The 20,073-nt window shown below is 37.7% G+C and overlaps 1 protein-coding gene across 1 annotated transcript; it reads left to right on the top strand.

Annotated features, from left to right (window-relative positions):
• The first annotated feature begins 4,247 nt into the window (after positions 1-4,247).
• Positions 4,248-19,746, top strand: LOC141494266 (rho GTPase-activating protein 32-like). The gene is given in 12 exon segments (XM_074195327.1): positions 4,248-4,891; positions 5,031-5,138; positions 5,594-5,739; positions 10,249-10,444; positions 12,757-12,902; positions 13,376-13,465; positions 14,368-14,413; positions 14,415-14,798; positions 14,800-15,332; positions 16,770-18,046; positions 18,048-18,926; positions 18,929-19,746. Coding segments are annotated over 11 exon segments (3,891 nt in total). The 5' UTR covers positions 4,248-4,891; positions 5,031-5,046; the 3' UTR covers positions 19,031-19,746.
• The last annotated feature ends 327 nt before the right edge of the window (positions 19,747-20,073 follow it).

Genomic DNA, 20,073 nt, shown 5'->3' with positions numbered 1-20,073 from the left:
TTTCTCTGTACTCTCTTAGTGACCTTATTAGCTCTTATGGATTTAATTTCCATCTTTATATAACTGATTCCCAGAACTCTATAATCAATCTTTTTTCCTCCAGCTTCCAGTCGAATATCACCAACTGCTTATGTCCAAAATAAAATTATTTCTTTTCCCTCTAGCCTTCATTAATAATGCATATGCTTCATTTTTGAAGATCATGACACGGGGAAGTGATGCCAGGAATTGGTTTGAGTGAGAAGGTACTGTGCTAGGTCATCAGCTTCATATTTTCCTCCATAGTCATCTGGGGCCAGTGGCCAGATATGGATCAGGACAACTGGAGATGGCCCTGGATGTGAGGCAAGCAGAATTAAATGACTTGCCCAGGGTCACACAGCTAGTAAGTGGCAAGTATCTGAGACTGAATTTGAACTCCTGCTCTGACTCCAAAGCTAGTGGTCTATTCACTGCAGCACCTCACTGCCCAGACTTCATTATTACTATCGAGGGCACCCATCATCCTTCCAGTCAGCCAGGTTCACATCACTATCATCTTCAGTTCTTCACTCTCACTCACTCATATATCAAATCAGTTGCCAAATCTTTTAGTTTCTTTTGCCATGTAATATGTCACACAGGTCTCTTTTTGTCCACCTCTACATAGTTTCCATCAGGGTCTCACTGATAGTCTTTTAATCTTCATGTCTTGGGTCTTTCTTTACTCTCTCTTCCACATAGTTGCCATAGTATTTTCCCAATACATACTTCTGATCATTGCATTACTTATTCATTAAATTCCAATGATTCTCATTACCTCTAGGATCTATTCATAACACAATATCTAGCATTATGGGAGACTATATAAATGTTTATTTCCTTCCTTCTAGGGTTAAGCAAACTCCTCTGTATAATCTGTCTTCTAGTCTTTTTAGACAGTTCTTCTTGCCATGGGTTTAATGGTCCAACTGTAGGAAGCAGCTTGCTATCCCTCATACATATATTCTCACCTACATGCCCTTTTTAGAAGTTTAAGTCCTATTCCTTGAATGTTCTTTTTCCAACTACTGTTTCCTTCAAAAATCCATATTGAATTCCACCTTTTTAGTTGGCTTTTCCCAGTCTTCTGAGATGCTGATAATCTTTCCTTCTGAAGCAGCTTCGTGGGAACAGATTTAGAACTGGAAAGACTTTGTGGGTCATCAAGTCTGTCCCCTCATTTTACAGAGAGTGTTTTAGTGACTTTTTATGTTATGTAATTAAAATGTTGCAGTGTTTAGTCTGATGCCCTCCCATTTCTCCTGATTCTTCCTGCCACCAAGTTTTCTGCATTCTCTGACACAAGAAACAGACCACACAAAAGGAAGAAGTAGTTGAAAGATTTGGCTCTTTATTTATATAGGTTTAGAAAGAATCAACACTAAGTTTCTCAGCAGAAAAGAAGCTCTATTTAGCAACACATCACACCATCCCTGAGACAAATGATAAAACAGAAAGATAGGCAAGAAAGTCATGTGTGTGTGTGTTTGTGTGTGTCTGTGTGTGTATTAACCCAATGACCCTACCTCTGATAGACACAAAGCTTCCACACTTTCTGACCTTCAACTAATGCTACTCATTTAGCTTTCTCTCTAGGAAAGATGACATCAGAAAGGAAATCAGTGGACACTTGCAACAGACAATTGCTGGAGGATATATAGCCTTAGTTTCCCACAGTCTTACATATAAGCCTGTTCCCTGTGATTACATTTTAAACTCAGCTGTATTAAACTTCCATTTTTTCTTTTTTTTTAGGTTTTTTTTAAAGGCAAATGGGCTTAAGTGGCTTGCCCAAGGCCACACAGCTAGGTAATTATTAAGTGTCTGAGGCCAGATTTGAATTCAGGTACTACTGACTCCAGGGCGGGTGCTCTCTATCCACTGTGCCACATAGCAGCCCCAACTTCCTTCTTTCTTTGGAGTAGAAAGAGAGCCTTACAATATATAGAAGCAGTAAGATAGCATCTTACTCAACAAATAATTCCTTAACTCTGTACCTATTTTTGTGCTTGTTATCTTGCTCAGAATATAAACTCCTCAAAGCAGAGAGGTTTCTTACTCAGTGTGTAGAACAGAATAAATGCTTCTTGATTAATATAGATAGGTAAGAATTTGAAGTTATCAGATTCATATACAGTACTAAGATCTTGTGTTTGTATACTATTCTGTAGTTGTTCAAAGTCTTTTAACATATATATTTTCTGATTTGGTCCGTAAGGATACTTTGAGGAGGTAAATAAGCACAGTTATTGATGTACTGTTTTATCAGAAACCAACATTAAGTATCTGTATATGGCAAAAATGGTGTTAACCTGCATTCATAAAATGGAGTTTCCTTCCCAGAAGTTCTTAATACCAATGGAATTGCATGTTTAGTTCCTATCTCTGTCACTTCTTCATGCAGTCTTTATTCAAGTCAAACTGGTCTGTTCCTACTCCTAAGGTTTTTAATTCTCTACTATAACCACTCTTTCAATTATCCAAAGAAAATAATTTGAACCCATCTTAGTCCAATTCATCCCTCCTTAGGCAACTTGGTGACCTCCTCATTCCCGAGGGATCACCATCCTGATACAAAACTTAGTTCAAACACCCAGTTGATATAGACCACTATAGCTCAGAATTCCTAAGCACTAGAGATCAGATAGTTTCTGCCTCCTGGTACCTCAGATTAGGCATATACCACCACACCCAGTGAATTTATGCAGTCTTGCAAAATAGTGGTTTTGTCACAGAAAAAATAAATCCCTTTGTTCTGCAGAATTAAGTCTCCCAATCCTATGGAGGCAGGATAGCTCAATAGAAAGGATTCAGGATTTGAAGTCAGGAAAGACCTGAGCTCAGATGCCAGCTTTCTTTATATCACCTATTTTACCTTGAACAAGTTACCTCATGTGAACTCTGGCCCTCAGTTACCTCAAAATGAAAATGAGAGGGGTTAGACTCATTGATTGTTTGGGTCTCTTATCCTGCAGTCCATCTAATCCCCTAACTAAGAGCTTTTACTTACTCAGCAAAGTTTAAGTTGGTTTAAGATCTTTATTTAAATACTCTTAACCATGGGTTTTTTATTTGAAAAACATGAGTAATAGTACCAACTTAACTGACTTTTGTGAAAAATCAGATAATATAGCATATGAAAAGCATATAAAATTATTACTGTTATTGATCAAGAGGGACACAATTATCATTTTTTTTAGTTCAGTTTGCGGATTCTTGTGAAATCTACACTGACTCCTTTGAAGATTGAGATACAGGGAACAGTACTTCCTGTCACCTCTGAATTTCAGAATAATAACTCTACTACTTCTGTTCCCCCATCTTGCTACCTTTAACATGAGAAAAAGCCTATAATTTAGATCCCTCTAAAAACCAAGAGCTAAATTACTGATGCTTGATGAAATGGCCAACACAACTGTCTTATTTGGATGTTTTTTTAGTTTTTGCAAGAGAGTGGGGTTAAGTGTCTTGCCCAAGGCCACACAGCTAGGTAATTACTAAGTGTTTGAGGTCAAATTTGAACTCAGGTACTCCTGACCCCAGGGCCAGTGCTCTATCCACTGCACCACCTAGCCGCCCCATCTTATTTGGAATTAGAACCCAGATCTTGCTAACCCTAATATCAAAGAATCTAACTGCCATATATGAGAGAATGTATTCCTTTTTCCACCTGAGGAAACCAGAATATTGTCCTCTTCTCCTTACTTCTGCAACTTCCCCTGCAATTTGAAAAAGTACTTCTCAACCTTTAGAAAACTGAAACAATTTCTTAGCCCAGGAATATCATCTCCAAAAGGAGTCATGAGAGATGAGGAATCTGAGGTGAAGCTTAAGGCACAAAAAACAACATGTGGACCTGAAGAAAAGAGAAAGGATGAAGACTAGGGACTCTGGCCAAGATGACAGGATAGGAGCTGAAGCATGGGAAGAGGGGGAAAGGGAATAAGCATTCATTTATTGCCACACACTGGGCAGAAACTAGTGAAGAGGGAAAAAATGACCTTAGAGATTTAGGAAAAAGTTTAACCCTTCCTTTTTCCTTTTGTCACTGCCATATCTGCCATGTTGTACCCCAAGGGCCAAAGTGAGAGCAGAAAAAAGGCAGAAGGGAGCAGTTAGATGGTGATGGAGATAAATTGTGTGTCAGGGTTTGGAGTTAGAATGACTCATTTTCCTGAGTTCAAATCCAGCCTCAGAGACCAGCTGTGCAGGCCTGGGCAAGTCACTTACCTCTGTTTGCCTTAATTTCTTCATTTGTAAAATGAGCTGGAGAAGGAAATGGCATATCATTCTAGTATCATTGCAAAAAACAGACCAAAACAACCCAAAATACCCAAATGAGGTCATGAAGAGTTGATAGAAAAAAAGACTAAACAATGATAAAAGCATAGTCCTAGGTAATTGCTGACCAGGGAGGAAGGTAAGGAAAATCTCACTGAGGCAGCCACAGGGACACCTAACTGCTTCTGTTTTTCCTGGGTATTATTTTTGTGACTGGTTGTAATTAAATCAGGTACATATATAGTCAAAGATCACCATGGCTGGTTATCTAAATGTTGAGCATATTTTGATCAAATTTTCCCAGTTCTTTTATTGTTGACTGTAGTTTTTAGTTGTTGCAGTAACTATATTCAGTATCTATAACTCCTTTCTTCCAGTTATTTAAGACTTATAATTAATTGATTGCAAAGTTTTCATTTTTTATGTTCTTTTTTTTTTAGGTTTATGGCAAGGCAAATGGGGTTAAGTGGCTTGCCCAAGGCCACACAGCTAAGTAATTATTAAGTGTCTGAGACCGGATTTGAACCCAGGTACTCCTGACTCCAAGGCCAGTGTTTTATCTACTACGCCACCTAGCCGCCCCATTTTTGTATGTTCTTTACTTCCTTTTTTACAATTGAAGAAATACATTTCAATTAATGTGATTCTGCTGCTTGTGGAATGGAATGCTAATTGATGGATATTTTCAGTCTGCTAACAGATGTTGGTGTGTTTATTTCATTTTCCAGAACATTGGAGTTCTTAATGAAACACTTGTCCCTTCTAGCTGATTATTGTTCCATCACAAATATGCATGCCAAGAACCTTGCAATTGTTTGGGCTCCAAATCTTCTAAGGTAATTTGTAGTTCTTGCCTTCAATAAACTTGTCAGAAATATAAGATCATTTTAGTACTATCTTTATCATACAAATTTCATCAAATATTTTGTTATTGAAACACATAGAGAATTATAACTTACTACTGCATTGCATTCCAGGTCTTAGCACAAAACCCACTTAACACTTTATAGGTATAGATACTATAAGTTTGATTGATTTAGAGGATTCAGAATAGGTTACAGCATTGTGACAGTGGGCAAGTCAAGTCACGTCACTTCCCCTCTCTATGTTTCAGTTGCTTTATTTGTTTAATGAGATGTAGATGTCATGTCTCAGAATCACATATATATATATATATACATATATATATATATATATATATCCTTCAATTTTAGAATTAAATAATTTGATGATTCATATACCAGTGTCTGCTTACCTTAGTGAATTTCTAAAAGTAACTTTTTTTCCACAGATCAAAACAGATAGAATCTGCTTGCTTCAGTGGGACAGTTGCCTTCATGGAAGTGAGAATTCAGTCATTGGTGGTCGAATTTATTCTTAATCATGTGGATGTTCTCTTCAGTTGCAAAATTAGTGCAGTCATTCAGGATGGGGCAGGTATTTCTAAGCTTGTATTGATTCACACTTTTCTCTATAAAAGTGACTTCTCCTAAAAACATAAAAAGGGGGAATCAATTTTCCTTGCTATATGAAGAAAAAGAGATGATGTTAGACAATTTTCTAATTCTTTTACAGAAGAATCATTACACCAAGGCCATTTACTATGAATAAAGAAAATACCACATGAAAGGATAACTTGGCAGCATTTACGTACCCTTTTTTTTAGTAATGTAGCTTTTTTATACAATTATATCAAAAATAGTTTTTGCAGTGATATTTACATGTTTCCAAAGCTACCAAAAGTTGATTTTATCTCATCTTCGCTGAAAAAAGCGTTCATCTTTAGCCCTCTTTCCACTCCCATTATCCCATTGATTACTGAGACTCTCATTAGTCTCAATGGACATTCCTATGGAGTATCCTAGCTGTTTTTCTTGCCTCATCCTTTCACATTTTCAGTCTTACTTCACAGTATTTTAACATAGTTCAATTGAACTACTTGCTGTGCCTATATCTTGTTTTTCTGTGTCCCATATCAGTAATTTTGAACACAGTATCCTCTAGTCTTGTAACAGACTATTCAAACTCAGTCTCATTTCTGTTTATTATAGTCTTTGTTTTCTCTTTTTAATTTATTTTTTCCAACTACATGCAAAAGATAGTTTTCAACGATCATTCTTTTGCAAGTTTTTGAATTCCACATTTTTTTACCAACCTATTTTCCCTCCCTCCTTCCTGTGGCAGCAAACAATTTGATATAGGTTGTACATGTACAATAGTTTTAACATATTTCCCTATTAGTCATGTTGGGAAAGAAGAATTAGAACAAAAGGGGGAAACGAAAGGAAAGAAAAACATAAAAGAAGTTGTAGAAAGTGAATCTAGTATGCTTTGCTCTGCATTCAGAATCCATAGCTTGTTCTCTGGATGTGGATGTCATTTTCCTTAATAGGTCTCTCAGGATTGTCTTTGATCACTAAACTACTGAGAGAAATTGCTTCCCTCTTAGTTGATCATCTCACAATGCTGCTGTTAATATGTACAGTGTTCTCCTGGTTCAGTTCACTTCACTCATTATCAGTTCAAGTAAATCTTTGTGCTCATGGTTTCTTTTTTTTAGGTTTTTGCAAGGCAAATGGGGTTAAGTGGCTTGCCCAAGGCCACACAGCTAGGTAATTATTAAGTGTCTGAGACCAGATTTGAACCCAGGTACTCCTGACTCCAAGGCCAGTACTTTATCTACTACGCCACCTAGCCTCCCCATGCTCACGATTTCTTATAGAACAATAGGACTCTATACTATTCATATACTGTAACCTGTTTAACCATTTCCCACTTAAATGATGTAGTGTTTCTCAAAATTTCACAAATATTTCTATTAGCTAGCCTTAGCTTTATGATGTCTTCCTCATCCCTTTTACTTAGATCTATTTTTGTTTTGAGTGAAATCAGGATTGCTACCCCTATTTTTTTTTTTGAATTGTGCTGAAACATAATATATTTTGCTCCAGTCTTTTACCTTTACCCTATGTGTATCTCTCTGCTTCAACTATGTTTCATATAAACAATACATTATAGGATTCTGGTTTTTAATTTACTCTGCTATCTGCTGCTTTTTTATGTGAGAGTTCATTCCATTCACATTCACAGTTAAGATTACTAATTCTGTATTCCTGCCTTCCAATCTTCTCTCTTCATACTTTTTCCTCTCTCTCTTTTCCCCTTACCCCTCCTCACTAAGGTTTTGCTTCTAACTGGTACATCTCTCAATCTGTCCTCTCTTCTACCTATTCTTTTCCTCTTTCTTCTTCCTTTCCCCTTTTACTTTTTTAACTTTTACTTTATCTTTATTTTTATTTAGTGCTTCCCTTTTTTACTCAACCTTTACTTAATCCTCCCCTTTCTTACTTTACCTTTACTTCCATTTTTTACTTTATCTTATTTTTTACTTAATCCTTCCCATTTATCAGTCTTACCTTCTCCTTTCTTTTGCCTTGTGCCCACTTCCCTGTAGGATAAGATAAATTTCCAAATCTATTTGAGAATATGTTATACTGTCTTTGAGCCAAATCTGTTGAGAATAAGATTTACTCAGGGCTTCTTTCCCTTTTCTATAATAAGTCCTTTGTACCTCATCATGTGTTATTATTTGTTCTCTAATGTCTTCTCTCTCTCTTATAATCCTCTTTTTTGCATCTTAATTGTATCAGTACCCTCTGGCAAAGTATATTCCTTTCAACTGTCCTGATAGAAGTCCAATTCTCAAGAGCCAAAGGCATCCTTTACATCAGAGATTAAACTCATACCCTGTTTTCAAGAGCATTCCCTCCAATTGTCCCAATATAAATGCAACCCACTAGAGCTAAGAGTTTGATCACATCCCTGTCAGTTATTATACCTACACTTCCTTTCCAGGTACCTTCCCTTCCACTGACCCAATAGGAATACAATTCTCAAAAGCTAATCACATCACAGTCAATTTATACTCATACCCTGTCTAAATATGTTCCTTTCAATTGTTCTAAAAGAAATATGGTTCTCAGGAGTTATCTAACATTTTCTCCCCTTATGTTTAACTTTTCTCACCTCTCTTAAGTCTTATATTTGAAGATCAAATTTCCTGTTCAGTTTTGGTCTGTTTATCAGATGAGTTAGTAAGTTCTCTATTTTTTTTTTAAAGTTCATCTTTCTCCTGAAAGAATATGCTGAATTTTACAGGATTCTTGATTGAATCTATGCTCCTTTGCTCTATGGAATAAATTTCAGGCCCTCCAGTCCTTTAATGTTAAAACTGAAAATTCCGTGCAATCTTGACTATGATACCCTGGTATCTAAATTCCTTCTTTTTTGACTCCTTGCAGTATTTTCTCCTTTAACTGAGAATTCTGAAATTTGGCTAAATATTCCTTTGGGGTTTTTATTTTGGAATCTCTTTCAGGGGGAGGGTGATCAGTGGTTTCTTTCCAGTTCTATTTTTATCTTCATATTCTAGGATATTTGGGCAGTTTTCCATGATAAGTTTTTGCTTGTTATTGCCCAAGCTCTTTTTTTTCTGAATTTTTGATATTTTCAGGTACTCCAATAATTTGGTAAATGATCCCTCATAGTTCTATTTTCCTGGTCAGTCATTTTTCCTAAGAGGTATTTTACATATTCTTCTTTTATTTTCAGCCTTTTGGTTTTGTTTGATGGAATCTTGTTGTCTCTCAGAGTTACTCATTTTAATTTGTCCAATTTTAGTTTTTAAGATTTTATTTTCTTCAGTTAGCTTTTTTGCGTCCTTTTCTGGTTGGTGGACTTTATTTTCTAGCTGGTCAATTTTATTTGTAAAATTATTGTTTTCTTAAGTTAATTTTTCATATTTTTTTTTGCATGACTCATTTCTTTTCTCCATTTTTTTCTTCCTTTCTTTTTGATTTTTTTAGGCTTTTTTTGTAAGGCAAATGGGGTTAAGTGGCTTTCCCAAGGCCACACAGCTAGGTAATTATTAAGTGCCTGAGACCGGCTTTGAAGCCAGGTACTCCTAACTCCAAGGCTGGGGCTTTATCCACTATGCCACCTAGTTGTCCCTCTTTTTTGATTTTTAAAATGCTTTTTGAGCTCCTCTTTCATGAAATCTTTCCGCAATCTAGACCAATTCATTAGCCCTTTAGAGGCTTCATATGTAGGCACTTTGTCGCTTCTTTCCTTTTCTGAGATCCCCAGGAGGGCAGCCCAATAAAGGATCAGTTTCCCAGGACTTGAAACTTTGCTCTCTGAGCTGGAGTTGGGACCTTTATTGTGGGAGGAACTGTGCCAAGACCTTAGTAGTGCTCTGGCTAAAAGCCTCTTGCTGCCTTCCCAATTCTCCCACATCCATTGAGCTATACTCACTTCGCTTTGTTCATGAAATAAACCTTTTCCTGAAATTCCTCCAAGATATCTGGCTGAAAAGCTCTTTGTTTCACTGGGGTTTTTTGGTGGGTTCTGTTGCTTTAGGATCTGTTTAGAGTCTTCATTCAAAATTGTTTAAGGAAAAGCTCCTCGAGCTTCCTATCTTTTCGCTGCCATTTTGACTCCACCCCCCAAGTCCCTCCAAATAGATTTCCTTAGTCTCTTTTAAGAAGCTCTTCTGATAACTACCTCAGTGTGCTCTTACTCCAGTGCTTAGTGTTCTACATATAGTAAAATAAATGCTTTTACTTTTATTCATTCACACCTTCCCCTTTCCCCCCTTTCAACTAGAAATGATTATCTTTCCCTTGATTAGCACTAATTGTTTTTTCAAACAAGAATTTTAATTATTTGTGTATATGAGACATTCTACTCTTCAACCAGAGTATACTCTCCTTGAGACCAAGGCCTTAGGTGTTTTCTGCTTGGGATCATCCAGGACCGAACACAATTCGGTCTACTGTTGGGGCTTAAATGTTTGTTGACTGGAGTTGGTATTCTGAACATTTTTTAAAGCAGGACACATCCTCCTTTTCTATTTTAACAAGTCTCATTTTCCCTTTCTACTTGCAGGTTCTCTTTCAAGGCCCAAGTCCTTGATGGTATCCTCTTCATCCACCAAACTAATGACTTTGGAGGAAGCCCAGGCAAGAACACAAGCTCAGGTTAGCTCTCCAACTGTGTCCGACAACAAATATATGGAAGGGGAAGAAGGGCCTGCTGCACTTCAAGGAAAATTCCACACTATAATTGAGTTCCCTCTTGAAAGGTGAAGTAACTGATTTTATTTAGGTTCAGCTTTTAATTCTGTAATCAGGGAAGGGTCCAGAAACTCATAATGAATCCTCAGTGTGGTATGGCATCCAAGAAAACTAGTGATCTTCAGCCTGGATTGAAGTTCTTTATTTTTTTTATCTTTAGGAAAAATAGAACGTCATTCTTTGAATACCCTTCCATTTTAGAAGCCATTTCAAGGGCAACTAGGTGTGATGCAGTGGGTAGAGCACTAGACCTTTCAGGAGGACCTGAGTTCAAATCCTGCCTCAGACACTTGACATTTACTAGCTGTGAGATCTTGGGCAAATCACTTAATCCCATTGCCTCACCCATAAGAAAACAAAGAAATTAAAGGTTTGGTTAACTCATCACTTTTGATTTTTCAGCTGCATATGTCTATTTTATTATACATACACATATATACATATATGTTTAAGTGTATATGCATGTTGTTGTATGTATACATAAGTACCTTTGATTGGTAATTTTGTTTGATAACCACATTGTTCTTTACCACTTGTTGTTTGTCTTGTCCTATGTATATATTTATCTCTCTTCCTGTATACACTGAAGTTTCCCTCACATAGAAACCTTAGTTTAGTGGGTTGTTTAAAAAATCATAGTGTTAGGAACTTAAAATTTTTCTCTTACCCATGTAATTTACTATTCCATTTTTTAGATTTTGTCAGATTTCAACATTGAGAAGGAAATAGATCATGACAAAGTCTCTTTACTTATCTCAACCAATTTCCTCATCTATAAAATGAGTGGATTGAACTTATAATGCTAAGATCGCATCTCGATCTGTTTTTTTTTAAATTTTGTTTGAGTTTTACAATTTTTCCCCCCAATCTTTCTTCCCTCCCCCCACCTCCGCCACGGAAAGCAATCTGTCAGTCTTTACTTTGTTTCCATGTTGTACATTGATCCAAATTGAGTGTGATGAGAGAGAAATCATCTCCTTTATGAAGAAACAAAAAGTCTTAGAGATAACAAGATCAGACAATAAGATATCAGGTTTTTTCCCCCTAAATTAAAGGGAATAGTCCTTGAACTTTGTTCAAACTCCATGGTTCTTTATCTGGATACAGATGGTATTCTCCATTGCAGACAGCCCAAAATTGTCCCTGATTGTTGCACTGATGGAATGATCTAGGTTAAACATCACCCCCCATGTTGCTGTTAGGATGTATAGTGTTTTTCTAGTTCTGTTCATCTCACTCAGCATCAGTTCAATGAAAATCCCTCCAGACTTCCCTGAATTCCCATCCCTCCTGGTTTCTAATAGAACAATAGTGTTCCATGACATACATATACCACAGTTTGCTAAGCCATTCCCCAGTTGAAGGACATTTGTTTGATTTCCAATTCTTTGCCACCACAGACAGGGCTGCCATGAACATTTTTGTACAAGTGATGTTTTTACCCTTTTTCCTTATCTCTTCAGGGTATAGACCCAGTAGTGGTATTCCTGGGTCAAAGGGTATGCTCATTTTTGTTGCCCTTTGGGTGTAGTTCCAAATTTTTCTCCAGAATGGTTAGATGAGTTCACAGCTCCACCAAACAGTGTAATAGTGTCCCAGATTTCCCACATCCCTTCCAACAATGATCATTATCCTTTCTGCTCATGTTGGCCAGTTTGAGAGGTGTGAGGTGGTACCTCAGTGAAGCTTTAATTTGCATTTCTCTAATAATTAATGATTTAGAGCAATTTTAATATGGCTATGGATTGCTTTGATCTCCTCATCTGTAAATTGCCTTTGCATATCCTTTGCATAACCATTTGTCAATTGGGGAATGGCTTTTTGTTTTAAAAATATGACTCAGTTCCCTGTATATTTTAGAAATGAGTTCCTTGTCAGAATCATTAGTTGTAAAGATTATGTTGCCCAATTTACTACATTTCTTTTGATCTTGGTTACAGTGATTTTATCTGTGCAAAAGCTTTTAACTTAATGTAATCGAAATCATTTACTTTGTTTTTGGTGATGTTCTCCATCTTTTCCTTAATCACTGCTCATCTTTCCATAGATCTGCCAGGTAAATTAGTCCTTGTTGATTTAAATTTTTTATTTTATAATTTTTAAATTTTATAAAGTTTTAGTGTTGTCCTGGAGTTCTTCATTACTGTTCAGATATCTGATTTGCTTGGTGAATGTTAACTTCACAGTAGACTAAGGAATATTTAAAACTATTTCAGTTTAACATTTTCCAAATTTCTTAGCTTTTCCCATGTTTCTCATTTTCTTGTAATAACTCGTCTTTGAGTATCTCAGCATTGATTTCTTCTCTTCATTGTCTTAGGAAAAGACCCCCAAACAAAATAAAGAAATCTCCTGTGGGCAGTTGGAGTTCCTTTTTCAATTTAGGAAAATCACCATCTGTTTCTAAGCAGAAACTTCAGCGTAATGAGAGTGAGCCTTCAGAGATCAAAGCAATGGCTCTGAAAGGTGAGTATCCTTCATTTGAGCTCACGTGAAAAAAATTTTTTTTAAACTCAAGCTCAGTACTCTTCAGAGCCAAGACTGTGGCCTGATTACAAGGAGACATGGCATCTCCCAGAGGATTTTTTTTTTATCAACCAATTCAAATGTTACAAGATGAGTTCCCTTCCTTATATTGATATCAGCAAGTCATGACCTTGGGTCTAACACAGCAGCACTGTATTCTTCATTGTATTCATCATCTGTCATTCAACACTCCCTCAACCCTCTCCTTCAGATTTCATATAGATAAAGTGTATAAGTGTAAAAACATTGTAAGACAGGATTAGACAAGGTACTGAATTGAATATGTGATAAAGTACTAGATGGACATATTGAAATTCATTAACTTAAAATTATGTATATAAAAATGGTGTTCCTGTTCTAGCAAATATGTAGATTGTGAATAATACATATATGTTTTGGTTTTGATTCTTTAGGGATCCGGGCAGAAGGAACCCTTCACTCAGCTAAAAGTGAAGAATCTCTCATTTCTCTTCATGCAGTTGATGGTAAGAATGAAAGCACTAGATAATCTATAATATATTTAATTTTTAAAATACAGTAGCATTTCTGTACTTTCAAATATCAGTCATATCCTTTGAGACAGTCTATTGATAAACATTTAGCCTTTGTCTAATTAGTCTTTGTCTCTGATCTATTGTTGCCTGTCCTGATGAAGTTGTTTCATGGTTCAGTGTTTTGCCAGTCTTTTGTCTTTGCTCTTGGGTTTGCACTTGTACAACTCATGTATTTTACACTTGATTAACAATATCTGATTAAAACTTGCTATAAAGCTGTATGTGTATTAAGTTTCACTGTATGGAGATGGTGCTGTCTATTAAATGATTAAGATTCTACATAAAACAAATCAGTTTCTAATCACAGATCTAGAAGTTGAAGATTTCAGAGGTTGTATGGTCCAAAACCCTAAGGGTATTTTTTGCCATAGATGAGGAAAATAGACCCTGAAATTAATGTCATTTATCCTTTCCATGATAAGGTTTTTAAAAATTCACTATATCACTAAAGATCTGTGATTGGGAAACTGGATGATTTTTGCACAACTTTGTCTCTTTTGATTTATGTATAAGACTTTTTAGTAACGTTTGTCAGTACTTGCAGGGACTTGACCTTCAAGGGACTTTGTTTTCTGATTATTCTTTTTCAAATCAGGGGAGAGTACCTGCCTTCTCTGTAGACACCCCCAAGGAAATTGAAACCTCTGGACAAGTTGTTTTAGTTTTCTTTCTGAACCAGCTGTACTTTCTACAGCTTTTGCATGTGGGAGAGAAGATCAATGATGGCCATTGTGAGATGTGAAAAGCACCTTTTTTTTTTTAATTGGTCAGTGGGGTAATATTTTGCTATCTATTCAGGATAACAGAGACTACCTTTTTACTATAATTTTTTCTTCCCAATTTCCTACTAGGAGCAATTGCCCATGACTCCCCTCAGGATCTCATTCCTGTCACTTCAGTCTCTTGTCCCACCACCACCGCCTCCAAAAAATGCCACCTGTATGTTGGCCTTAGCATTGGCAGAATCTGCACAGCAAGCTTCAACTCAGTCATTGAAGAGACCAGGGAGGTCTCATGGTGGTTGTCCAAATGATGGAGACACTACAGTGGCAACACCTGAAGATAAACAGTCCAATTTTTAATTAGTTTTCCTTTAGATAAAACCTGTTTTCCATTCTAGTATGTCATCAGAACAACTTCACTTCCAAAACACACCTTCTGGAAATTATGACCAGCTTAAACTGGGTGTAGCAGTGGCTGAGGACCACTATGAGGCAATTCCAGTTCAAATTTGTGAGCAGCCATACCACCCAATTGATTCACAGGTAAATCAGGATCATATGGCCAGAAAAGGCCAAAATTCCCATGCCAACATTTGTAGATTCTGACAAGACTGATAGTCATTTTGTTTTGCATGAGAATACAGGGAAGACTAATATTCTTACTGTTTCCTTTGGGAACCAAGAGGAACTTCATATTCTTTGTTCCAGTCAAGACCAACTTCTTTCCCCTCTGGATACATCTGTAGATAAATCACAGCTTTCCTCAGAACCTGAAGAAAAGATAACTCCACCTTTCGTTTTGCCTATGGACAAAGTCCACCCTCCTCCTGGGTCCCCTGTAGACAAAACCACTCCTGCTCCAACAGCTTACATGCCAACTACTTCAATGTTGAGTGAAGTAAATACCAGGCAAACTAGTTCAGATATGGTTGGCTAACCTGTACCTTCTGCCGACCTTGTCACCACCCTTCAGTGCACCCACAGACCTAACCGTCCACCTCTATCCCATTCTTCTCAGAGACCAGCAGAGCAGCAACTAGTGGTGGGACAGGTACCAGCAGCAGCCAGTATAGGACAAAATAATTCCCACAAGATAAGAGGGGGAAGGAAAATGATGTGGAATGTACCTTTTCCGAAGGTATGTTTATTGTTAAGAGATGTGATGAGCCATCCCACTCAGATATGGCTGTATATGGAATGCTTCTGAAAGTATTTTATATTTCAGATTAGAATCTGTTTGCTAATTCCTGCATTGAGTGGTTTTGCTTTGGGAATGAAGAAAGACAGCATTAATACCAAATCACTGTAGGTTGATTGTTGTCTTCTCCCATTTCTTCCTAGGCTGTTCAGGTCCCTCACTGAATAGTAATTCAAAGGAAGCATGGTCTGTTGAGTCAAACTGGACTTTAGGTATCGGGGTTTACAAGTTCTTTCTTCATGTCCACCACTGATTGACTGTGACTTTGAGCAAGTCATTTAACCTCTGTGGCTCAATTACAACTACCCCAAAAAATAGGATAACAGATTTCTTGTATGTAAATATGATATTTTATAATCTAGCTATCAACCTCTAGAGAAATGTAAAAAAAATCTCATGGAATTAACACCACTAGATACATTTTTAAAACTTTAACTAGCAACTTTGATCACAGTCAAGTATTATCTTGAAAGAATGAATACTATATAGGGATAATAAAGTTAAAATCTACATTTTTTTATTGTATGTGTAATAGGTTTCTTATAATCAGCTGGGACAGTTGGAAGAGTGATGGGATCAGGTTCTCCTTTATCTGCCTGCTACTTGTATGTCCTTGGAGAGGTCCCTTTACTTCTCTGGGCTTCCGTTTCCTTTTCAGCAAAATGAGAGGATTGGATCAGATACTCTGCATTTTCTTCCTTCTGAGGCTAATTATCCTGTGGTCCTTTGAATTGATCAAGAAGGACCTAGATTTCTCGTTCACAGAGGAAGTGCCATTTCCAGAATTTCCATCACTGGCTTACTATAGTGCCCCCATGGTTATCCCTTCTGATGCCAAAAGTAACTCTTAGAGTAGAGGAGAGTTCTGCCTTTGATTTAGATTTCACCCTAGAAACTACTTGCTTTTTCTTCCTGTGAACTGGTCCAGCATATAGAGCTGTCAGTCACCATTTGCAATTTTTTCTTGATAGTTTGACTATATTATATCTGACAGAAAGTTCTTGGTGTTCAAGACAACTAAGATAGATAAATATACTATACATTGATTAGTAATAGTGTGGGAAAATGTATATATGTAAATAAACACACATACTTTTAGTGGGAAATCAACAAGGTTAAAGTCATTCTATAAGTAGGAAAAGAACAGTACTCTTAAAATAGCAGCAGGAGACCTTCCTTTATCTCAACTGCAGAAAAGTCTACTTCTGTTATCTAGGGCCACTACCTAGGGAGTTAAGGTAAACATGCAATTGTGATTGAGTCTATAGCTTTGTCCCCCAAAAAGGAGTAAAGAAAACAAAAGTAGATAACATCATATCTGTTCTATCACATTAGGTTCATGGAGTAGCTTCAGCTCCAGAGAAGCCACCTGAGCCCAGAGGAGCAGAATCATCTTCCATCTTTCCCTGTGATAATAGTACAGCCACTCGATGTGCCCCCTATGCTTCTGCTGTACCCCCAGTCTTTCCTGAAAAGCTCTGGGAGGGTACAAGGTCTCCCCCTCTGCATCTGCGTTCTGAGTCTCTTCCTGTGCACACCTCCCAAGGCTTCACCCTGCCAGTCCCACCAAGGACGATGGATAGTAAGATTGCTACAGCCATATACTCCAGTAATACAGATGCAGCCAGTACTTCAAATTATCATTCCTTCATCATTGCTTCATCAGCTTCCATGGATGAGGCTTTGCCTCCACCTCCACCCGCCCCTCAGCCCAAGCATACCTCTCAGAAAATAACTTATCCTTCTTATATGAGGCCTGATATTACACCTAATTCTTTTGGGGCAGAAAATGGCTTGCATCTTGGCTTGGCTTCTGCCTGTCAGTACCGTCCACAGAGTATTCCTCCACACCACCTTAAACCTGAGCAGCACAAAGTCTATGGTTCCAGATCAGAGACACCAAGTTTCATGGGTCCCCGCTATAATACATATATACCCCCTGGCAAGAATTCATCTGAGTACCATACCAAGCCATGCAGCTGGGTTGAATATGTGGCCTCTGTCAGCCCATCTCTTCGGAGTGCTTGTTATCCTGAAGATATTCCTCCATACCCCACCATCCGTAGAGCACAGTCCCTCCATGCCCCTCCATCTTCTATGATCTGCTCTGTCCCCATTTCCCAGACAGAAGTACCCCCAGATGATGAGCCATCCTATGAACCAAGACCCCTTTACCAGTATAAGTCATATCAGTCCTCCCAGGCCCGTTCAGATTACCATGTAACTCAGCTACAGCCTTATTTTGAGAATGACCAAGTTCACTACCGGTACAGTCCTTACTCCAGTTCTTCTGGTCCCTATTACAACTCAGACGGGGCCTTCTATGATGTGGATGCTTATAACACAGTGCAGTCGAGGCCGCTGCATTGCCCACCCAACCGTGCTTTCAATTTCTACAATCCCAGGCTTCAGGGAAAGAATTTGTACCAGTACCCCAGTTTGCCCCCTCATCCCCAGGGCAACATAGTGGGCTACCTTTCGGGGAATGCACATAATCTTACCAGTGTGATATCAGCAGCTGATGTGAAGCATATGTATACTTCATGGGACCTGGAAGACATGGAAAAATACCGCATGCAGTCCATTCGAAGGGAAAGCCAAGCACGGCAAAAAGGTTAAAGGGCCGGTGATGTCCCAGTATGACAACATGACCCCAGCTGTGCGGGATGATATGGGTTGGATTTATGTCATCCATCTACAGAGCAAATCATATCCTGGGAAAACTGGACTACTTTCAGTGGCAGAAGGGAAGGAAGGAAGATATCCCACCATGGCAGTTACCCCAGAGGGAGATGACTGCTTCTATAAAAAGCATCCTGAGCCAGAGATAGACAGAGCTCATTACCATGGTGGCTATGGCAATGGGCAGTCAGAGAAGCCGTCTCTCCCTCTGAAACAAAGCAGCCTCAGGAACAGGAAAATTCATGACATGAGCTCCAATCCCTGTGAGCATAGGGGGCACCAGGAAGTATGCCATAGGCAGTTATGCGAATCACAAAATGGGCCTCCTTATCCCCCAGGAACTGGCCAGTTAGAATATGGGGACAAAGGCATCCCAGACACTTCTGAACCAATTCGCTATCATCCTGCTGGAGGAAAATATATTACAATAGGCCAAGACACTTTGAGACTGAACCACAAAGAAGTGAGGTCCTCGGAAGAGCTGGAGCAGTTGTGTTTGTGGCAACCCCCAGCCCCTGAGAAATTCTCAAGCGACTGCTATAAGGAAGATGAGCATCCCACACAGTCGGTTCTCCCACCTAAGCCAGAATGGAGTCACAGTCTGAAACTCCATCATACACAAAGTATGGAGAGGGACTCCAATCTCCTGTACCAGTACCAAATGCATGGCAAACGCCAAAGCAATATGACTGTATTATCTCAGTATGAGAATCTGGATGATTATCACCCCATGCCACAGCACCAGAGGGGAGGTTTTGGAGGAGAAGTAGGAGGAGGAATAGGTACATTCATACCTCCTGGTTTTTTCCCCATCCACAAAATAGGACATATGCCACAGCTCTTGGTCAGGGGGCTTTGCTTTCCACAGAGCTGTCCTTGCAGAATCCTGAAACACAGATCCATGCAGAATGAGCCCTGGGAACAATAGAGTTAAAACAGCCTCTGCTGGACAGTGGATTGTTTTATTTTTTTAATGACCAAAAGATTAAAAAATATACAAAAAATTTAAAAAAAACCACCAAAATATCCCAATAAGAAAGAGAAACAAACTATCATCTTTTCTCCTCCCTATCACCACATCCTCCATCCACAAACTCTGTTCTGTGTTTCATTTAAAGGAGATCCAAGTGATTGTGGAGAGCTTCAATTTGTCATAGACCAAATTCACCAGAGAAAGGAAATTTGGAATGAGATTGGTGGCTGCTGCTGCTTTTAAGTAAAATTAACCTTGTCTCATTTTTTTTCTTGGTACTTGGTATACATCGTATGGTAGAATTTTACTTCTACTTTGGGTTCCTACTTAAACTTACCCCCAATAAATATGGAGTTGACATTACAAGAATATAAGCTCATTCTCATCTAAGTAAAATTAACCTTGTCTCATTTTTTTTATTGGTACTTGGTATACATAGTATGGTAGAATTTTATTTCTACTTTGCGTTCCTATTTAACTTACCCCCAATAAATATGGAGTGACATTCCAAGAATATCAGCTCATTCTCATCTAATCACCCCTCTCTTCTAAGAGTCAGGTATACTAAATTAAAGTCAGAAATTTATTAATACATTAATTAGGAAACAGTTATTATTAAGAATTTAATTTAAGCATTTAAGAAAAATTATTTGTTCCTTCAGCCTGAGAACATTTTAAAAAATTATTATTATTATTATATTATTATTATTATTATTATTATCAGAATCCCATGAAAGCTCTCTATCTTTTTTCTCAGTTCTCAACCTTGTGTAAATACAAAAACGATTTTTCATTAGAGTAACAAAGAAGCTTCTAAATGAAAGAAGAAAAAAAAAATCTTTGTTGTGACTTAGCATCAGAAGCTATTAGTTTTTTTTAAATGTGCTTACTACCATTAAGTTTTTTATAAAAGATCTCGGTAAATTATAGTTTCTAGTTTAAACATTTCATACCACTGTCATGGAAAATACAGCAGCATGGT

This window comes from Macrotis lagotis, chromosome 7 (assembly GCF_037893015.1).
Source record: "Macrotis lagotis isolate mMagLag1 chromosome 7, bilby.v1.9.chrom.fasta, whole genome shotgun sequence".
NCBI lineage: Eukaryota > Metazoa > Chordata > Mammalia > Peramelemorphia > Peramelidae > Macrotis > Macrotis lagotis.
Note: the sequence above shows the minus strand (reverse complement) of the source record. Positions and strands in the feature narration are given on the sequence as shown.